The sequence below is a fragment of the Pogona vitticeps genome, chromosome 10 (assembly GCF_051106095.1).
Source record: "Pogona vitticeps strain Pit_001003342236 chromosome 10, PviZW2.1, whole genome shotgun sequence".
NCBI lineage: Eukaryota > Metazoa > Chordata > Lepidosauria > Squamata > Agamidae > Pogona > Pogona vitticeps.
The window spans coordinates 8,810,314-8,832,173 of NC_135792.1; the positions used below are offsets into that span (position 1 = coordinate 8,810,314).

A 21,860-nucleotide genomic window follows, 5' to 3' on the forward strand; every position below is an offset into this window, starting at 1 on the left:
TTCCAGCCAGATAACAAAGCGTCGAAAGATCCGTATTCCTCCAATAAAGGGATGACATTAAAATGAATTTTGGTGTTTTCTTTGGGATTTCCCCCCTCCCCCCCTTTGAGCTCTTGAGAACATTTGATCTGGCAAGCTGGTAAATTAAGAAAAACTGAGTGGAGGGGAAAAAAATTTAAAACATGCTTGATGTCCAAAGTATGGCATGCACATTGGCTTACAGACTTAAGATGGAAAAATCGGAGGTGGCTGGAGATATTTAGATTCGTTTTTCTATCAGGAATGGAAATAGTTCCAGGTACCTAGAAAGTTCCATTAGGTTGCTGGGAAGAAGTAAATAAACAAAATGGTTAAGTTCCCATTTTTAAGAACACAGAATCCAGCTGTTTCCAAACCTCTTCCATCTTTACATGAAACACAGTTTCCCTGATGGTAGAAAATAAAAATAGCAGAAAAACTAAGCAATGTCTGTGTAAACAAAGGTGGAGATGACTGCACTCAGTAAAAAAAAAGGGGGGGTGCAGTCAAATTGTGTAGCTTCACCTATTTCATGAAAAATAAAGGCTTTATTTCAAATGCTATACAGTTCTGTTCGTCTTCTGTAGAACAGGAGAATGACTACATTGAAGTCAGTTAATGGGACTGCTTAGACAAAACAGATCCATTCAAAGTCAGTGAGAGCAACTTGGTATGGATCCAGCCCAACAAAATGAAATTTCCACCATTGTTATGGGTGAAGTCCATATCCATTGTGAGTTACACCCTGGGCCTTTGTGTGCCTTGACCGAAACACTAGAACTGTGAGTTGTGTCCCTTCATTTTTATAGAACAACTAAGTGGGAAACAGATTGTGTAACCTTCCCCCATTATTAGAGAAAGGATTACTTTTAATTAATTGGGGGTTTTCTTATGTGTGAAAGAGCTGGAAGACCTCCGAGAAGAGCAGAACCCCTCATACTTCCTCCTTACATGGTTACAATCCTGGACATGAGAGGTCCACCTAACTATAGTGAACCCTAGCAATCGGTGCTTTCAATGTCCATGGTGGACAGAGAGATGTGGTTTGGAGCAGCACCGGACCAGAAAGGTAACACATTCATAAACATCACATGTTGTTAAAATGAACAGACAGACAGACAACAAGGGGAGACATTCAGCAAATTGATTTTTTGCTTCAAGTGCCAACCCGTCTAACCTAAGCTGGCCTGGAGAATTGTAGCATGTACCAGCCGCCTAGAGTGGTCGCAATTGACCAGATAGGCGGGGTATAAATGGAATAAATAAAAATAAATAAAAATTCTTCAGACCCCAGATGGGGGGGATTTCTTTTTAGAATTGTTCTTATACAAAATTTGCCTTGTACATACAATTAAAACAATATTGTAAGGAGTGAAAGCATCAGAAATAAAGATCTGCCACAACGCTGTCTGTAATGCGCTCAGATAAGCTATATCGGGAGGTTTAAAAATAATATAACACGCTCTACAAACCATTTTTGGTCATCTGAAATAGGGCAGATGGCACAGAATTCTGCCACCTCAGTCGACCATGAGGGGATGAATCTTGTAGAAAGAAAAGGTGTCATCGTTAGGATTGTGACTGTGAAAGAAGGCCATTGAATGGAGCTGCAGGTCTTCTTGACCTGCTCAGATATCTGTCCATCTTATCACAGGAAACCACAGACAAATGGTACCACAGGAATAATTTACAGGCATGATCCATGAGAAGCATTCCAGCCTGGTGATCCAGTTGGTTTCCTTCCTTCCTTCCTTCCTTCCTGCCTGCCTGCCTTTCTTCTTTCCTTCTTTTCTTGCAATTTTATTCTCAACATGCCACTACACAGATTTCTGGGTCACACACTGGTTTTATTGATGGTTTATACAATTTGTGAAGGCCGTGTACGAATACCATACATTTTTTTATTTGCATTCCATTTTTTTTTTAAAAAAAGGACAAACGTACACAAAAATAGGAGGTCTAGACCCCTTCTGCCATAATTACACTTTTATACAGTGCAGAACGAAAGTTAAAACAAGAGTGTCGCCTGAATTATACCGTCAGGCCCGAAAGAGAGAAGAAGGGGAGAGGAAGACAGAGGAGAGGGAGGGAGAAAAATCATCCTTCATTTATATTTATGTATAATTATATATAAAATATAGGGGAAATTGCTTCGCCACACTGCTATTTGACATTCGCAATGATTATTTCGCACACGATAAAGTCTCCATTGGCAAATATTGCCAGCACGTTAACCGTTTTAATACTGTTCGACCAAGGCTGCTGTAGTTTTATTAAAACATCTGAATAAATAAAAGCATGAGCCTTGTTAAGAGTTTCCATTGTTAACCTTTATTTCTCAAAGTGCTTTTCTTTGTAATTTTGCATTTAATATTTAAAATGGACTTGGATATGGTCAAAAGGGGGGGAAAGGAAGTGAACCTCATGGGACAGAGCACGTTCTGGTCCCAGATCCTCTGTTTTATTGCTTTTTTCATTGTGTCTCTCTGCCTGCATGTGTCTGTGTCATTCTAATGTTTAAATTCCCGCTGGCCCCTCAATATATAGACTGGGCGGTTCAGCGTACAGTGACTGTAAGGAAGAGAGAAGAGCATACTCAGCACTCCCTGGTTTATTTAGTTTTTTAAAAATTCTTCCGCTGTTCTAAATCAGTATTTTATGTTATGGTTCAGCCCAAAACATGGAGAAGAGACGGCTAACTCCTGTTGCCGGATGAAGAACCGAAGAAGAGAAGAACGGGTGTCTCACAAAACCACAGCCAGTGATCATCAATGGTGGGAATTATGGAGGTGTTTGTCCCGCTGCTCTATGGAGGATCCTTGTCCCTCAAATTCTCAAATCCATCTTTGGTAAAGAATTGCTTAAAATTGGGAAACTACGCCCCAGAATTGGGAAGGCCAGGGCAGAATGCATATAGAAATTAGTCAAGTCCTGGGGTGCGGCGATGGGCAGGGAGGAATCAGAAGACAAGGGTTCATGGAAATGTTATCAAGCTACCTGGAGGCTCACAATGAAGTGGGTGGGAGAGGAATACTGAAGTGTTTGGGCATTGTGCTTTCTCCCCACAAAAGGCACACACAGTCAATTCCTGTTCTCCTTCTAGGGTTGTCCAAGGCCACACAACATTTTTCGGTAGATGCCTCAAATGTTTATATACCTCATGAGCAAGGGGCAGTCTGGTTTCTGTAGAGGTCCTTGAGTTGCCAAAGGGCTTGTACGGTGGAGAAGTCCCATTGGCATGCACAGTTTTCACTTTGGTCGTTGGAGGGCTGGCTGCTCTCCAAGAAAGGGTGGCTTCCCATCCTTAGGGTCACATCACGCAAGGTTTGATGTCTTGGTACGTAACTTGCTGATGGTAGTAAGAACCGCTGCCTCCTGAATGCATCGAAGACGATGCCATGGCATTGATGGAGAAGACAAATTCTTTCCGGTCACACATACTTGGAGACTGGGAATGGTAGCGGATTCCTGGAAGGAAAGCAAAATGCAGGTTAACACAGCTGCTGGAGAGAAGGGGGGCTATTATGTTATATTAGGCTCGCTGGCTCGGCATGAAATGAGTAGAGCTGAATTTACCAAGAAGTTCGAATCTTACTCTTTGGGACTGAATACAGAAAATGGTTTCTCATCGCTTCACAGCCAACCAACTTAACAAGATTGGGTGGACTGCATTAAAACCACCCTAGATGGGGGCTGCTGTGAAAGGACACCATGCTTCTTCTGCATACCTTTAAGCTTTAATGGCTTCTTCTCTGGTAGTGGTGAAAGCATTGGTTTCACAACTAGCATTCCAGAACCAGCGCAACTCAGGATGTGTAACAAAAGGGTATGTTTCACATGGACCACAGCAAATTCAATTGGTCCAGTACAAGAGGGGCTTCAGGTAGCAAAGCTGGGGTGGACTTCAGCATGACAACCTTAAGAGCTACTACTAGGTACAGTATTACTAGGCAGAGCCGAGATAACAATAACAGCCCATTAACAACACATGTCATCATCGAAGTGGAAACCAATTAATTGATCACATGGTTTGACCTACCAGGTGATTCATAATAGTTAGCAGTTTCTTTTTCATGCAGGGAACAGAATCAGATGGCTTACTCGATCCCTAGTAATCTGGTTGGATAGATCAGTGGGTTAGGTATCTGGCTGCAGAGCCACTGTGCCTCCCAGGAGTAAAAAACAGCCTATGTAGCCTTGGCCAAGGTCCACAATCCCGGAATACTCCCTTAAGAACGTAATGGCAAATCACTTCTGAGTAAACCTCTGAAGCCTTGGAAAGGGTTGGATGCCACATGATGACATAGAATTATTAGCAGACTGTAGTGACCTAGTTGGGAGAACCACTATCTATCTATCTATCTATCTATCTATCTATCTATCTATCTATCTATCTATCTATCTATCTATCTATCTATCTATCTATCTATCTATCTATCTATCTATCTATCTATCTATCTATCTATCTATCTATCTATCTATCTATCTATCTATCTATCTATCTATCTATCTATCTATCTATCTATCGTTCGAAATAGCATAAAATAATAATGAGTCCTTAGAAATGCAAACTTCCCAGAAAACCATTTTTCCAGTGGATGGAAGTTTGCGGGGGGGGGGGGTGTTTAAAATTTCAGGGTAGGGGAATATACGCAACTACTGCTTGGAGAGCATAAAATGCAACATAAACATTTCAGCATATGAAACTGTACTTTTCTAAAATTTAAAAATTTGGAAACCTTAGTATGTGTAAAGAAAACTGCAATTGCATCCCATATTAAAAAGAGAGGTGCAGACAGCTGCACTCCAAACATCACAGCACTGTGAACAATCATGTTGCCCTCTTTCGGTGCTCTCTTTCGAGGGCTTCTCCTAGAGACTGCAATACCTGCCAGGCACAGAAAAGCGTCCTGCCTGTAAGCATTGCATACATCTCCGGGAATGACTGTTCTCTAATTCTGTAGAGAACAGAAACAAAGCAACAATAAAACAGAAGTGTTATGGCACTTTAAAGGCAGAAGTAGAAGCCTGAGGAAGTGGATCCATGAAAGCTCACAGTAAACGATGTCTCTTTATCTTTTAATGGCACCACAAAACGTTTGTTTTTAATTTTGGTTTTGTTGTGATGGTTGCTGCTGCTGTGGCTTTATATGTGCTGAAACAAACTAATACAGTGACTTCTTTATTACTTCTTTAATACAGCTGTCAATGTCATTCTGTACCCCTATCTTAGGTACAAATCTTCAAAATATGCATTTTGAGTCATTGAACAATCTTGTTTTTAAAAGCATTTTGCTGTTTCCGAAAGAGAAATAATTTCAGCGGGGTGTTTTTCTAGGTCCCCAGTGTTTCCGCTGGAAAAACTGAAAAGTTGTCTTAAGAGGAAAAAATGTTTCTTCCCTGAATTGCTTCAGTATTTTTCCAAGCGTTCACATTTCTAGCAGGCCTGAGATAGCTAAGACAGCACTTTAGTTCAGTGTACCGGTAGATTACAATTTGACAGGGACCAGAGTTTAGAAAAGTTATTTTCAGATTATGCCTTGGACGTCCGGGAGTTTGGAGGCCAAAGAAAGAGAACTTTTCAAAGCTCTGGCTGGGATCTACTTTAATCACACTGAAAGGACTTTCAAGTGGAACCTTGGGAAGTTTTCTCTTGAGCAGTAGGACCTCAGGCCACTGTTTTTAAAACACTTTACCATTTAAACACAAACGAATAGGCAAGTCTGTCATTCAGAAAATTAAGAGAGCTTCTGTTGGAGAAACAAATGCAGACCACCCCATTGAGCGCGTGTAGAACTAGTTCCCGTGGCTCGCATCTGCATTCTTTGCCTTATTAAAAATACTCTGATTTAACAGTCCTAACTACTCCACAATCTCCTGGAGATGGTATGGAGGTCTGTGCTCTTCAATCCTCCACTTTTGGGGCCCACCAAAGATGTGACATGACAACCCTCCTCATCCCCCTGCCAGCATAGCTAATGGTCAAGGCTGACCGAGGCTCCATTGCTGATGTTACCAAGGAGGAGGATGCTGTTCTTAGTGTAAGGAAATCCCCACTTGATTGGAACAGGAATTTTGCCCAAATGCAAATTGCGGATGGGATAGGACAATCTGTTTCCTGCATGGCCCAGAAAGGAGGCCTTTTTTTTTCTTTTTCCCTTGCTTTTTATTTTTACTTTTTCATTTTTGTATTTGCATATTTTTTTTGGATACTTAACAAGCATATGTTTGACTTTATCAATAAACCAAGTCTTGCCTTCCACTCCAGCCAGTGGGAAAAGCAAGCCTGGTGGTTTTAATTATTTTAAGGGTTAAATTACTTGTCTGGCCTAATGAGAATTTGCAGCAAGCATAAACAAAACCAACCAAAATCTTGGGCCACAAACAGGCATTTTATTAACTTTGCTCCTTCCCCTTGCTTGGCTGATACAGTAAGATAAGTGGAGGCCTTAACAGTCATCGCAGGCAAGGTTATCTACAGATCCACATTTGTTGACAGTAGAAGGAGATACTTACTTAAACGCAAAAGTGAATCATCGTAGAACATGACATAAAAATAAAAAGAACAATTTTTCATACAGACCTCCCTGCAAACTAGCAGATTCTGCATATTGAGGCCGCAATCTTAAAACCACTAACCTGAAAGTTAACCCCATCAAACCTCATGCCATTTACTTCAGAGTAGAATTGCACTGTTAACATGGACAACAACTTCCAATCAACAGAAGCAGTATTCCAGTCCCTTTCAGATTTTAAACATAACATTACTTCCAAGACCATTCACCGTTTGTTTATTTGTGTTGGGCATTTTTTGTAAATAGACCTGCGAGCAGATCACATAATTTTATGTCGCGTTATTCATCACTGCTTTTAGACTTGTGTGTCTATATGTCAAATATATAGATAACAGCAACATTGCAATGGAAAATTTCCTTCTTCCTTTAATATCTTTTCTTTTTTCAGCTTCATTTGACAGCAGAATGCCATGGCAAAATGTGACTGGCATTTTTTTCTAATAGTTTTTCACATTGACTGAAAAACAACTAGCAATATTTTTTTTTAAAAAACGAACAGAGCCAAAATAGTTTTTCTGCTGTTCAAATGATTTTTTGAAGACAGAATTCTAGCTATGTGTATTTTCTCCCAGACTTCATATGCCACTCACTGCCCATATAAGTTTTCCCCACCCTTCTTTTAAAAGAAGAAAAAGAAGCCAATATGCCGGTGAAAGGAAAACTATGAAAATCTTAGAGGAGCACTTTCCACTTTTAACAAGAACTGAGTGAGATTTGCTTGAAGTAATTTACCTTTTTTTAAAAAAAAAAAATCCTTCCTAGGTTGGAAGATATAGTAACTTTTCCAAGCTCTGAATTAACTTTCCTGTTCTTCTCCATTTAATATGACTGTGCATATTTCTTTGTTTCTAAAGACTGCCTCACTTTCATTCTAATCTAATCATAAAGCCTGACTGAATCTCCTAATATCACCAGACTTACCTACTTAAGAAAGGGCGATGCCCATTAAAATCAAAGTGGTCCAGAGATTTGTTCACTAGTACAGTTTGGTAGTTTTAGCATTAAAGTAGTTACATTACACGCATTTCTCAGTTTCCTTCAAAGGTTAGCAAGCCAGCCCACAACTGAATTCGAATCCCTTGTCTTTGGACATCTCCCTGCTTTTTCCTCCTGTATTTTCTTGTGGCTTTTGAAATGTCTTTGTCTGCTGGGAAGAAATGTTTCCAAACCCTAACCAAGGGGCAGAAGGGGAAAAAAAAAAGAAATATAATTCTGTCTTTTTGGCTTGAGGGCTCTTATCTTTTCAGCGCCAAAGAGGATCCTTGCAGAAAACGTGGTCGGTGTCAAGGCCTCCTTTTCTTATGAGGTAGCAGATTCTGTGTCCTAGAAAGTGGCACTATGGACCCCTAGCCTCTCCCCAGTTTCACCCTGTCAACTCAGAAGGCCCGAGAAAACACAAATCTTTTTTCCCCGAAAACAGAAACTTAGGCACTGAGATTCCATTTTATACTTCAGCCACCATCCATCAGACACTCAAAACTGTACTTAGAAACCACAGAACCCACCTAATACAAAAGTAAGCTATACTGAGAACGGAGGGGATTGGAGAGGTGAGAGAGTTAATAAATTCAGGAATAAGGCCCTCCTCCCCATTTTAAATTAGTGTACCAAAGTTGATTGGAGCAAAGAAAGATGCTTTGTCTAGCAAGAGTCCAAAATGGCTACAGAAATCAGGCATCCATAAAATACTGAACTTTATCAATCACAGGATTTTCTATTATTATTATTATTATTATTATTATTATTATTATTATTATTATTATTATTATTATTATTATTATTATTATTATTATTATTATTATTATTATTATTATTATTATTATTATTATTCAAAAATACCAGGCACAGTCAATAAAAATTATAAAAATATTGACTAGTTTATATTACAGATACGAGTTTTAACCAAAAACCGAAGTATAGTATATATGCTTTTCCTAGTATTGCTGATTTTTGTAGCTCTGATTATCATCATTATCATCATCATCCCAAAGTAAATATCTAGTGATTTTACTGGAAGACATTTATTAAATGTACCTCCAGAAACAAAGAGTGATTAAGAAGAGGTTAATTTCACACAAATCTGCCATTTCCCATAATAATCTTTTGGTCTATTTTAAGGTGCCACGATATTTGGGATTTTTGTTTTGTTCTAGTTACTTTAGCTTGATTTGGTTCATCTTTCTCGGGTGGCACCTTAAAGATGAACCAGTTTGTGTCATATAAAGTCCAGGTGGGCTTTTGGCCTCGGGCAAGGAGATCAAGAAGTGTATGTCACATGTCAATCTTTCAGGCTCCCCACGGACTCATCATTGTTCCAGTGTTAATTTTTAAAACAAGAGAAGAATTTAACAAATAAGTGTGACACTAACAAGGAAATGAATTATACTCTCCTTTTCTGCCTTCAGATCAAGATTTTTTGTTATGTTGAAAATCTGGGCTAAGATTGCCTATAATTAACTCTGAGTAGTGCAATGTATGGAACCACCAACATGAGGTGCAGCAGTGAAAAAGTTTTATGCAGTGATTACAATAGAAATGTTCACTGTAGTTTCACCCTACCAAAATTGGACACAGGACTCTGGAAAGCTGCTTGGCTGCTTTGCCTTAAAATCTGAGCCTTCTTTAAAGTACAAAATCCCAGTGCATTTACTAGAAATCGGCAGGGAACAAATAAAAGGGACTGTGCATCCCAAGAGAGCCAGCCTGGGTGGCCCTGGGCAAGCTGCACAGTCCCAGGGCACCCCCAGAAAAAGGGAATGATAAACCACTTTTGATTACTCTCTGTCTGGAAAACCCTGAAAATCGATGCCGCAAACCAGAATAGACTTGACAGCAGATGATTATTATTTTAGTAACAATTTGTCAATAACAGCTCAGCACTCCAAGGTGCTGTTTATTACCTGAATAAATATGAATTTAGGCATATTGCGGAATATTTGTCAGAAGTTATCTTTAGAATACTTGGACTACCATACAGTTGAGATGAATAAAAAGTTCCATTTTGCTCTCAGGATTAAATTGTGTAGTTTATCATTCAAATGCATATCCCACACTTTCTTTTTACATTTATCACCTCTCAGTGCGTGTTTGATGTTCTGTTCTCAGATGACCACAGAGTTTCTAGGTCATACTACCTGTAAAATTCACCTGGAACTTTTAAATAAAATTCATAGTAAGAGTGAAGAGTTATGTTGTGAATCTTAGCAGCAACATTCTGTGCAGTAAGGATGCCAGCTCAAAGATTAATTAAGTTTTCTCCGGCTTAAACATTTGGAGACCTTAGCCCTTTTCAAAGAAATAGTATTGGTATCTAAATAGTATATGATAGCATATATACCCTTCTATTTTCTTCCAATAAATTACATAGCATAGAAAAGTAGAAGTGGTTGTCAGAAGGGAAGATATATCACTGTGTGCAGTTCACTCCTATCTACACCAGCCCTGACAGGCGGTATCCTGAATTTTTTTTTCTACAAATGGCAATCATGTTCCCCGATCCTTGAGAATACCAGGTCTGTATTTTTAGGTGTGACTTTTTAAAGGGTCGAGAATACTTCCCGGTTCAGGCAGTTTCCTCTCCTGAATTGGTTTCTTTCTTTTATGCCAATTTTAAGAGAAAGAAAGGAAAGAAAGGAAAGAAAGAAAGAAAGAAAGAAAGAAAGAAAGAAAGAAAGAAAGAAAGAAAGAAAGAAAGAAAGAAAGAAAGAAAGAAAGAAAGAAAGAAAGAAAGAAAGAAAGAAAGAAAGAAAGTTTATAAGTTGGTTTCCGGCCGAAATCAGGATTGGGGAGGGCGACGTGTAAGACAGTGGAGGGAAACCATTTGGCCCTGGATTCCTCGTTTTCTGTCTTTAAATTTGCAAACTTAGAAGCCCCACTGAGTCTCGATTCTCCTCTGGCAATCCCGGATTCTCCTCCACAGGTCCCTGTTCCTGATTTAACCCCTTCTCTTTCCCCAGTCTCTATATTCTCCATATAAAAGTTTATTTCCTTCCCATACCCGTCCTAATAGCAATGGTAAAGAGTGTTTCTAGAAGTTTATAAAATGGAGAGTAAGGTTACCTTTTTATTATTATTATTAAGACAACAGGGCAAATCTACTTCCTGGTCATTGGCCTCTTGTGGGTTTTGCACCAAATCCTTCCTAGCAGAAGAACACATTTCTGGAGCGCCCTCCCCTGAGACTCCCAGGGGTATCTGTATTCATGGCTACCCCACCCAGATTATTTTCTATGTGCCGACCCTTATAGCTTCCCCACCTACCTACCTACCTACCTACCTACCTACCTACCCAGGATGACTTGAAAGGGAAACATTTACGCCGGTTTTAATGACCGCCAGCAAAAAGGGAGCGAACGGCTGGTTCAGACCACAGTGACACGGTTTGGTTCGAGTGGCACCGATTAGAACCGATAGAACCCACACCCACCCAAAAAAGAGGGTGGTCGTTGTAACACTGGTTGAGTCCCTGTTCCCATTTTCTCTTAGGCTCCCTGCCAGCGGCAAGCCTGGCCTCTGCTCGCGACCACCCACTCGCTGTACATCTGAAATTCCACCGTTATCATTCGAACCAGGATTTCCTCTCTTCCCCCCCCCACCCCATTAGCTTTCCAAATTCCATTTGCCTCCCTTGACAGATCTCTCTCTCTCTCTCTCTCTCTCTCTCTCTCCCACTACCCTCATCGGACTTGCTCGAGATCAAATCTTGAAAAAGCTGCTGGGGTGGGACGGGGCGGGGCAGACGGCGGACTTCCAAGAGGATCGCCTCCACCGCCGGAGAAGAAGCGGGTGGCGCCTTCAAGACGGACCCGTTTTCCTCGGGCCTCGACGTCGCCCCGCCGCGGCTACCGCCGCCGGCCACGGAAGAAGTGGGAGTGAGAAAGGGCTGGTCTTGAAATCGGGGTGGCCGGCTTTCTTCGGAAACCTCGGGCTCTGTGCGCGGCCCACGAGAGCCAAGAAAACTTCCCTAAAGTTTGGCTCAAGAGGCTTCCGAGCTCTGGATCGGCCCTTTCCCCACCGCTGGCCGGGGCCCGATCCTTCCTCTCTTTCTCCTCCACCACCGATCCGGTCTGTCTAGCGCCTTTTCTCGCGTCTCTGCCCCCTTTCCCCCCGGCCCTCTCTTCTTACCTTGCAGTTCCGCCGGATTGTGGCTGTTCTGGTGCAGGTAGGGCTGCTCCAGCGAGTGCGCGGAGAGGCCGGACGCCAAGGGGTTGCCGGCCGGGTTGCAAGGCGAGAGAGGTTGCTGCTTGATGTAGGAAGGCCCGCCGTTCAAGCCCGGAGCGGCGGAGGACGCCCAAGCCGACGGAGCCGGGCTGGAGTAGACCGAGTGGGGCTCCATCACCCCGCCGCCGGGCAGGAGAGGCGAAGCCGGCACGGAGCCGTCGTGATGATGCCCGTAGTCCCCGGCCGTCGAGGCGCCGCCGCCCGCGCCGCCCCCGCCGCCGCCGCCGCCCACGGCCCCGGCTCCCCCTCCGCAGCTTCCCATGTAAGAGTGATGCCCCCCATTGGTGGGCAAGTGGGCCACCGAGTGCCCGGCCAGCCCCATGCCGTCGACGTTCATCATGCCCAAGGCGCTGCTGTCGAGCTGGAGGCTGCTGGGCGGGCAGGAAGGCCCCTGGAAGCCGTAACTGTCCGGGAGGTGGTTGAAATTCAAGTTCATCATGCTGTACATGGGCTTCAGGGCCTGGCATTTCCGCCTGAAGCCGCGGGGCCTCCGTCGGAAGGAGCCTTCCTCGAACATGAACTCGCTGGCCGGGTCGATGGTCCAGTAGTGGCCTTTGCCCGGCCGGCCCAGGCCTTTGGGCAGCTTGATGAAGCACTCGTTGAGCGAGAGGTTGTGGCGCACGGAGTTCTTCCAGCCTTGGTAGGAGCCGCGGAAGAAGGGGAAGCGGCTCTGGAGGAACTGGTAGATCTCGCTGAGCGTCAGGCGCTTGGACGGCGAGCTCTGGATGGCCATGACGATCAAGGCGATGTAGGAGTAGGGCGGCTTCTCCGGCCGTCGGATGCCCGCGTTGGTCTTCTTGGCTTTGCCGCCGCCGCCGCCGCCGCCGCCGCCGCCGCTACTGCTGGGCGTCGAGGAGGTGGTGGAGGACGCCGACTCCATGGCTGCTCCGAGGTGCTGTGGCGGCGGCGGCGGCGGCGGCGGCGGCGGCTGAGGCTTCTCGGAGGCTGCTGACATCGGAAAAGTCCCGGCCGGGGCCTCGGGGAAAGGAGGCAGCGAGGGAGGGGGCGGCCGCGAGGAAGGAGCGCGCAGTAGTCCAGCGGTCATGGACGGCTCCCGGGCTCTCCTCCCCCCTCCGCCCCAAGGGACAGGCTCCTGGGCTGCAAGAGGAGGGGGCCGATCGCTTCCCCTGCCACTCCGAATCCTCTCTCTCTCTCTCTCTCTGCCCCCCCTCCTTCCACTTCACAACCGCCCTGCCAAGGAGCGTCAATCCAGGACCGAGAAGCCGAAACGGCGAGCCTGCTTTTTTAGTTTCCTCCTCTTTCTTTCTCTTTCTCTCCCCTCTAAGGCCGCAGGGAGAGGATCTCTCCCTCACCCCCGGGTTGGGTTGGCTGGAGCCCCAAACCCCTGGGAGAGCCCTCGGCGGATCCGATGGCGGAGGGAAAAGCCCCTACCTGTCAAGAGCACTTCCCAAATCGCGACACCCCCCCCCCAAGCGCGCCGGCTCCGATCCAAAGGGAAAGGCGCTGTATCCAAGAGTCCAGGCGAGCGGCGGCGGCGGCGGCGGTTCCTTCCCTTTCTCCTTGCGGTCGCCTCGGTCGTCTTCTCCTCTCTCCTCCTCCTCCGGGCCCTTTCCCCCCTCCTCGTTTCTCAGGCTGCTTCTGCGGGAGGATCCGGCCTTCTCCACACACAAACACACGCATACACACACACACACACACACACACACACACCGCTCTCCCCACCGCCACCCGGGCCTAAGCAGCGTCTCCTTCTAGCCAGCCCCCCGGGGGGGGGGGTCGCCAGCCACGAGCGGCGGCCGCTGCTGCTGCTGCTTCCTTGCTCTCCGCCCGGGGAGTCCGCGTGTTCTGCCCCCAACCGGAGCGGCCGCCTTTAACTTTATCTCAAGTCAGCGGGCGCTTGGCAGCTCTTGACAGCGCGACGTAAGAGGCAGGAGGAGTCCCCGCCCCGTCGCCCCCCCCTCGAGGCCCCCTCGCCCTCCTCCTCCTCCCCTCCTCCTCCTCCTCCTCGTTCTTGGCCCCCCCCTCCCCTTTTCCGCATCTCTGCTCAACATTGGTGGGCGATCAGACAGGCTCGGACCAAACGGAAGGATCGCGTCGCACGCTCTCCCCCCCACTCAGGGCCGCCGCAACAAAACAAAACAGAAAAACTTCCCTTGCTAGAAAAAGTTGACCACCGCCGCCGCCCCCCCCCCCGCGCCACCATCCACCAAGCTGGTCCGCGTCATTCCTTCACACGTGCGCCCGTGGGTTCGCCTTCTTTCTACCCCCAGGCCTGTGGAGCACCTAAGCCCCGCGTGGGCTTCCCAGGTACCCACCCACCCACCCACCCGGCTCAAAACCTCGGTCTCAGATGCGCAAACGCCTCTGAAGTCGTCTGATGCCCGCATTTAAGGCGGGAGGGGGATGGCCTCGAGGCCTGGAGTTTAGGCCGCCATCCCACGGCCGCCCCCTTTGGGTACTCTCTAGGAGGCTTCCTCAGGAGTAAACTTTGGCTTGAGGGCTAAACACACGCATTCTCCCTTGGGGCCACGGCCGTTGGAAGCCAAACGAAGCACGTGCCGTGGAGATCTGCACAAGGACTCTTAGGGAACATGCCGGCTTAGGCTCCGCTCCTTCAAAACATGCCGGCTCCACTAGTTGCTGAATCGCCCGCCCCCGCCTCCTTCTGTCACCGGCTTATATAGCCCCGCGCACATATACAGTATAGGCAATCCTTACTCTTTTTGATGTTAGCTTCTTCAGGAGCATTTCTCAAACGCGTCGGAAGACCGCTTTCGTTCCCCGACGGCAGGCCTCAGCCTTAGTTTAGCCACATTCAGGGCAGCACCAGGGCTCGGCCTTTCCTCCCTGCGCTCAGCTATGGCGATGCCAAACCAGTTGGGAATACTCGCGAGAAAACCATTTCCCAGTGGGAACCTTCTTCAGACGTGCAAAAAGACACCCACCCAAAGAAAGACGTGTGCGCGCTTTGCTGCCCGTCTGAAAAATGATGCGCGCATACACATGCATGTATGTATACACAGGGGATAGACGTTTGTATGAATTGGGGGAGCTGAGAGATAATGCGTGCATTCTTCCAGGCAGCAGTCAGACACGTGTTGGAACTGGAACATAAAGTGGACCAGCATTGCAAAACTGGGTGTGTAGGGGTGCGAGTGAGTGGGTGTGGATTTTTGTTTATACGCGGTTGAGACACAACACACCCCTCAAAACGAAGGGAGACCCCGGACCTCCCTCTGAAGAAGGGGATCTGTTTTTAAAAGCGGTAGGTCTGAACCTCGCCCCCTTTGAAAAATCAAGTTTCTGATTTCTTTGCGAGATAGACAAGAGATGGGGGGGGGGGCAGGATGTTTATACAGCGCAACGTAAACATGTTCGCTGGCCTTCTTTAATAAAATGAAAACGTCCGGGTTTCTTCCAGTGCCCTGTCGCTTATATTGCTGATTGTTGAGGGCTTTCTCCTACCCACCTCCTTTCTCTCCAAACCCCCCACCCTAAACATATTATTCGGCCAAAAAATTGGGACTGAATCGAGAGTAAAGAGGCACTACCGGGCGCTTCTTGCTCAAGACGTCTACACGCGCGCCTCCCCGGCCTCCCCAAAAAGAGTGGGTGATGATCCCAACGAGAGATTTCCAATCCCCCCCCCCCAACATTTTATTTATTTATTTTTAATCTCAACTCTCCGGAGACCATCTTCCTCTGATTTTCAGCGCGGCCGCTGCCTCGGGAAGGTAAGTCCCTTCCCGATTTTTGAGCACCCTCTTTCGCCGGCGCGCGTGGTCGCTTTGGCACCATTCAGGAGTTGAAGTGCGTGTGTTCGAGACTGGAGGGCCGGCGGGTTGAGTGGCGGGCGGGGGGGGAGAGAGAGAGAGAGTGTGTGTGTGTGTTGGAAAAAGATCGGCCGTGAGTTTACCTTTCGCACTTAATCGCTAGCGGGGCGGCGAAAGAAAGATCAACAGCCCGGCTGACTTAATTTCTGTTTTCCTTCTCTTCAAAATGGCCAAGGCCTCGAAGTGTTTTTCCTTTGAAAGCAAACAAACAACACCCCCGTGTGAAACCGCCTGGTGACCCAAGTGGGAGAAAGAGCAATCCCTTGCTCAGGAGAAAAGGGAAAAAAAGCAAAACAAAACAAAACAACTTTTTTTTAAAAAAAATGTGGCTCCTTTGCAATTTCTTTCTCCTTTCAGCGCTATCGTTTTCTATATGTTAAAAACCCCAAAGTTCTTATCTGGTTTCCGAATCCCCCTCTCGTGAATGGAGAATTACAGCAGGACGTTACCCGTCTCCGGGGCGCCTCTCACCTCTGTGAGACCTCCAGAAATCGGGGTTTCTTTCTCTCCCCTTTCCTTAGGCCTGATAAAAAAGAAAACGTGGCCCTGGAGGGAGATCGGGAGCTGGGGAAGGAGGGGAGGGCGAGTCAAAGGGCGCCCGCTTTTGCAACTGGCGACAGAAACCGTCCAAGATTGGGTTGGACGAAGCCGGACGTTTCGGAGGGAAAGGGGGGGGGCTCAGTTAGGAAGGAGACAGGGTGTCGGTGGGTTTCTAGCAGCCGAGGCTGAGATGAGGAAAGGGCAGGATCTGCCCGGAACGGGTCTCTCGCCAGCGTCCTTCGCTGAAATGCCACTCTGGTTTTGTCTGCCTGCGCAGATCCACGACCGCCGGGTCGCGAACCCTGAATTATTATCCTTTTTCCAGCAGTACCTAATTCCAAGAAAGAAGGGGAGGCCTTTGCACGCAATAGATTCTTAGCCACGGATCTGATTTAGAGCTGCAGTCCTCAACATGTTCGCCAAGGAGGAAACCTCCCTTTTGCTGCCCGGCAGGAATGGTTCCTGGACAAGCATCAGGGCCCCCCCCCGGGGGGCATAAGAAAGGGCTTTATCGACGTGCGCACCTTCCCCGCTAGCACGGAAAATACTTCCTTTTTAAAAAGCGCAGTAGGGGCGATAAATTTAATAATAATAATAATAATAATAATAATAATAATAATAATAATAATAATAATAATAATAATAATAATAATAATAATAACAACAACAACAACAACAACAACAACAACAACAACAACAACAACAACAACAACAACAACCAGTCAATGTTTTTTATAATTTTGACTGTGCTTGGAGTTTTTTTAATTTTAAAATAATAATAGTGTTTTTTTTATAAATTTGATTGACTGTGTTTGGTATCTCAAACAACAGCCATTTTGACGAAAAGAGACTTACAACGCCTCCTTGTTTTTACACCTCAACTGTTTTGCGGATCTAGGTGGTGAAAGGTATGTAAGTCTCTGTTTTCATAGAGAAATCTCACCGGAAGGCAGTCAGAGAGGCGGCGGCGGGGTGGGGGGGGGGGGAAGGAAGCACCCCACCCCCACCCCCACTTCACACTGGGACGCTTATCCTCTCTAAGCTTTCTGGGGAAAATCTTTCTCAGAGATTTTATAGATCGGTGCGTTGGCCCATGTTCTGATTTCTTTTTCGAAGCCAGAAGAAAGTAATTCCCGGCCCAGCTCCGGGATTATTGGATTACCTGGGGGCCAGGTACAGAGAAGGCCTCACGCCCTTTATATATAAAGGACAAGGAGCCGGTGGTCGGATTGTAAACTGCGGGGGGGGGGGAAGAGGGAGAGAGCAGAAGCCTAGCCGTCTCTTTTGTTTTGGGTGACATACACACGTGCGGTGATGGAATTAAAATTGAGGGATGGGGGATAAATAACACAAGAATAAATCGCCTTGCTTCAAAATGGGCGCAGGACACCACCCCCCCCGGGAAGGCTTTCCTGTTCTGCATCAGAGAACAAGCGCCTTTCTTTCCCTGTACCTAGAGGCCCTTTCGCCCTGGGCTAAGCCAGCTAAGGTTGCTGCCTGAATTTGCTTCTGCGTCCATCCGCACAGTTTTCCACTCGGTTCCCTTCCCGGCTGGGTCCCCCTGTCAGGTTAGGCTCCTCCATGCAATCAAAGGCTGGGCAGGTGATTTCCAGGGGTCCATTTTCTAAGATTTGCAATTTGGAATATCCGGAAAATGCGGTTTCCCGCAGAAAGGATGGGCGCTCTGCCCCTAATCTGAATACTTCCATCAGAAGAAAATCTCCTGATGCCAGAAATGAGCATTTAGCCTCAAGGCGATAGCGACAGGGAGTTCTGTTTTTCTAAACGGGCTCCAGAGATGCTGGAAATCTTTTAGCTCCCCGGACCTTTACGGGACCGAGGCTTCCAACTTGCTTTTCTCCCACTTAAATGCATCTGAGCCTTTGGTCAGGGTAAAAATAAAAGAGACAAAAAGGCAAATGAGCATATTTATTAGGCAGAAGAGCCCTAGCAAGCAATGAGTTTTGCTGGTTCATTTATTTAGGGAACGCAGCCCATTACGTAATCGCTCCCCGTTACTCTTCATTGGGAAGGAACGCGCCGCCGACCTAGTTACATTTTTCCAAACAGATGTGGTCACGATCCAACCACGTCCGAGCGCTTCTGAGATCCGTTCGGTTCGGATAGAGGAAGTTAGCGTGCGAATTAATCCTGTGGACCTGAGGTTGCCCTGCCACGCTCAGTCACTTGAGAGAGCTCTATAGGGCCCGCTTCTCAGCAGCCAGGAAAGGATCGCACCCTCTCTGGGTGAAATCCATGGGTCTCCGAGAGGCGGCAGGGGCTGCGGGATAGTGCGTTGTGCTTGGAACGGGAGTGGGACTCTTATAGCTGTTCCTCAAATCCTACCTTCTGTTTGGAAGGAAATCCCATCGGGTTGAGTGCAATTGACTTCCAAGAAAAGGCCGTGGGAATCACCAGCCAAGAATTCTGCCCAGGTAATTGTGGGTCGCCATGGGGAGAATTTGACCCGCCGCCCGGACTACGCAGATACACTTGGCTCTAAAATGGGCTTTTTAATTCATCTGGTTTATTGCGCTGGTTGAATCTAACCGGTACTTGAGTGGGGGTGTCAAAAATGCACAAGGTAGCTTGTTTTGAGTCTGATTTGGCCGACCGGGAGGGGAGAAAGTCGAAAGCAAAGCGAGGGAGGCCTATAAACCGAGGCCATGCAAGTAATATCACCAACAATATAATCATGAGTTATCCCCCTTCCCTCCCGATTGGAAATTGTTCGGGGCAGAGACCTCTCTGTATTTTTATGCCCTTTCAAAAGGACAGGCTGTTGCTATTAAACCGGCTGTATGTTACTGATAAGCATCGGTATGTAAATCATTCAACCCCCACCCCCCGCCCCCACTCCTTCCTAGTTGGGACAGAGGAGATAATCTGGTAGCGAAGGGTACCGACAAGGTGCTGACGTTTTAAGGAGCAGACTCCGGGCTGTGTGGAGATGTATCTTTTTCAAGAGGGGACCCCTAGCCTCGGTAACCCCTCCCCCCTTGCTTCAAATAAATGTCCTCAAATGCAAGCGATCTGCTCTCCTGATCGATGGTAACAGAGACAAGAGAAAGGTCGAAACAGTTTATTTCGGATCTAAGGCAACCGGCTCAGATTCTCCCTTTCTATGGTAAACTACGTCGGTGCTCGGCGCTCTACAGGCTTCCCCCCCCCGCCTCCCCTTTGTCTTTTTCCAAAATGTAGAAGGGAACAGGTTGACACTGAAGTAGGCCGGTTTAATCCTGGAGATTGAAGCAAGCCGAGCTGTGAGAGCTTTTAAACCCAGGCCCGTCTCTTCTCGCGAGTAAATCCCAGGGCCCTTTCTTCTCCCTGAGCAACCGAGGTTGCCATCCTAAAAGACACGCGGCGATCCTGTAAAAGCGCTCGCCCGCGAACTCCATGCCAGCTTCCTTTCAAACCGGCCTCTCTGTAGGACTGCAGTGTTCTCAGCAGGGCAAATCCCATTGGATTTACTGGGACTTATTTCCCGAGTAAGCAAAACGGACATCTGTAGGACTGCACTCTTCCTAGGGGGCACGTCCCATTGAGTTGAATGGGACTTTTTTTCTGAGTAAAAAAACTCAGGACGGCCCGGTTGGCGTCTCGAACAGCTTCTTGGAGGGCGGAGGGAAAGGGTAGAAACAAGGCGCCTGCGAATTTAGTTCAATTTTTTTTGTATTCTCCAAATACCATGGATGAGGAAGACTATATGTATACACATATATTCTCCTTTATTTTTCCAGATGTAGGGGTAAAAGTAACCAGCTGGGGCAATTTTATTTTTGTATATTTATACATGGGGGCGGGATGTCTCTAAGACCTAGAACCGGTTCCTCTCTCTCTCTGTGTGTGTGTATGTGTGTTTCTGTGTGTGTGTCTGTGTCTGTGTGTATCCCTTGCAAAAGATCTTGTCTCGACCAAACGATTTGCAAAAAAAAAAACACCAATAAAATAAAGTAAAAAGAAGCATAAAAAAGATCAATTCGTAGAGAGAGGGAGAAGATAATTTTAGAAAGACATGAAATAAGTGAGCAGCACCAGCTTCGCTCCCCGGAACTTTGCAGCCGTTCTTTTCTGCCTTCTAAAAAATGTTTGTGCTATAAAAAAAAAGAGTCGGAGCGTTATTATTTTTCCCCTCTGCTCTTCCCCTCCAGGTATTTTTACTAGGCTAATTGCTTAAGTGAAGGAGTCTTTGCTGGAAAGATTGGGGCCGGGAGGGCGGGGGGGGGGGGACGTGTAACCCGAAGCTGGAAATGTATCTGGCTCGTATTGTCAAAAGCAGACTTTGCAAGCCAAAGGAACGGCCGGGTTGTAGGGAGGGGGGGGGATCGGGGTTGGGGGGGGGTTGCTTCTTTGGAAAGGAGCCCGCTTGTTTATCAAAGGTCGGACCACCCACGGGGAGGACGGAGTCAGACGCGCGTCCCCACTCACTCCTGCCTCTCTGCCCTGGTTTTCATTAACACCAGGGAGCTGGTCCCGAAAGGGAAAAGACACCATGCCCAGCCCTCTCCCCCCCACCTCCGTCCCTGGACTGACTCGCCTCCCCCCCCCTCCCGTCCCGCACAAACCTAGCCTTTCCCAAGCGATCCCCAAACTATTCATCAGGTCGAGGAGTGGGTAGCGCCCTCGCTCGCTCGCTCGCTCTTCAGGGTGTTGACAAGGAGCGGCGATCGAGCGAGGGAGGGGGGGGTTGAAGGGGGAGGACAGGTTTTTGGCTCGGCCCGATGGAGCAGCGCGGTCCCGCTTCTACACCGCCCCACACAATCAACGTTGGGAGGTTGAGGTTCCCTAGTAGCCAGCGGCCGTCGAGCCGAGGAAAGGAGGAGCGGGTAGGTTTTTATTTGGGCTCTCTGGAGAAGCAAGGAGGGCGCTTCCAGAGGCCCCTCTTCTCTACACCCCACCCGGATCTGTCCTTTGGGCTTTACGGCTTCACCTGGAAGAGGTACAGAGGAAGAGCGAGAGGGCTTCCCAGAGGCATCTAGTCGGTCCCTGGGTAGACAGAAGGAAAGGTTAGGCAGGGCTTTGATCTGATCCCGCTTTGGCCTTCCTCTTGCCTTTGTGACTCTTTGGAAGGCCTCAATTCGCCCTTGTGGCATTCTGCTATTATCCCCTATGTTATTAAAGCACATCTGACAGAATTGTCTCCTTAAACTGCAGGTCCCAGCATCCCATAAGATGGAGCCACAAATAGTTATAGTGGCATTAAACTGCAATAGGAACTACCAGTGTGGAATCCCCCCTTTTTTCTACTGGCACGTTCCAATTAAATACTACAGAAACATTTCCTTGCACTGATTTAGAACAGAGCCAAACTTATTCCGCTGTAATTCTGCAGTGAGATCTTATTCAGCCAAACGAAACCAGGACATAAGACACGAGCATAAATATGCACATACCAGGAAGGAGCAAGAACTTCTTGTGTCCAGAGCTTGTCCAGACACAGGTTTCATGAGTTTCAAGGTTAAGCTTAAATGGCAGGGTATGGGACAGGCTGAAATTCCTTGGTCCTATAGAAGACTGGCAGATTACAGCCCATGATACTTTGATTGAGGCAATCAGAGAGACATCCTCCATATCTGTATTGATCCTCCATATTCAGAGGCACTGCATCTTTGAATATCATGTTCCCAGCAGCAAAAAAATGGAAGAGGCCTTCTCCATTCCTATCATGCTTATGGGCTTTGCAGGAGACAGCTGGTTGGCCACTGAGGAAAGC

General features: G+C 47.0%; 2 protein-coding genes and 1 long non-coding RNA gene across 3 annotated transcripts in view; 1 reads left to right on the forward strand and 2 right to left on the reverse strand.

Moving 5' to 3' along the window:
* LOC144584427 (uncharacterized) overlaps positions 1–21,860 on the reverse strand; it is a 678,013-nt gene that overhangs the window by 22,975 nt on the left and 633,178 nt on the right. The window lies entirely within an intron of this gene.
* LOC144584429 (uncharacterized) overlaps positions 1–21,860 on the forward strand; it is a 214,042-nt gene that overhangs the window by 3,416 nt on the left and 188,766 nt on the right. The window lies entirely within an intron of this gene.
* On the reverse strand, positions 1,845–13,642 carry FOXF1 (forkhead box F1). Its single transcript, XM_020808468.3, has 2 exons — positions 11,718–13,642; positions 1,845–3,486 (listed from the first exon to the last, which is right to left on the reverse strand). Exons 1-2 carry the CDS (start codon positions 12,856–12,858, stop codon positions 3,329–3,331), a joined length of 1,299 nt encoding a protein of 432 aa, XP_020664127.2. The 5' UTR covers positions 12,859–13,642; the 3' UTR covers positions 1,845–3,328.

What these genes read in the sequence shown, in the direction of transcription:
- FOXF1 (XM_020808468.3), bottom strand. Translation starts at nt 12,858, where the DNA reads ATGACCGCTGGACTACTGCGCGCTCCTTCCTCGCGGCCGCCCCCTCCC. An exon ending in CAATCCGGCGGAACTGCAAG is followed by an intron (nt 3,487 to 11,717) that starts GTAAGAAGAGAG and finishes CTTTCCTTCCAG; the next exon opens with GAATCCGCTACCATTCCCAG.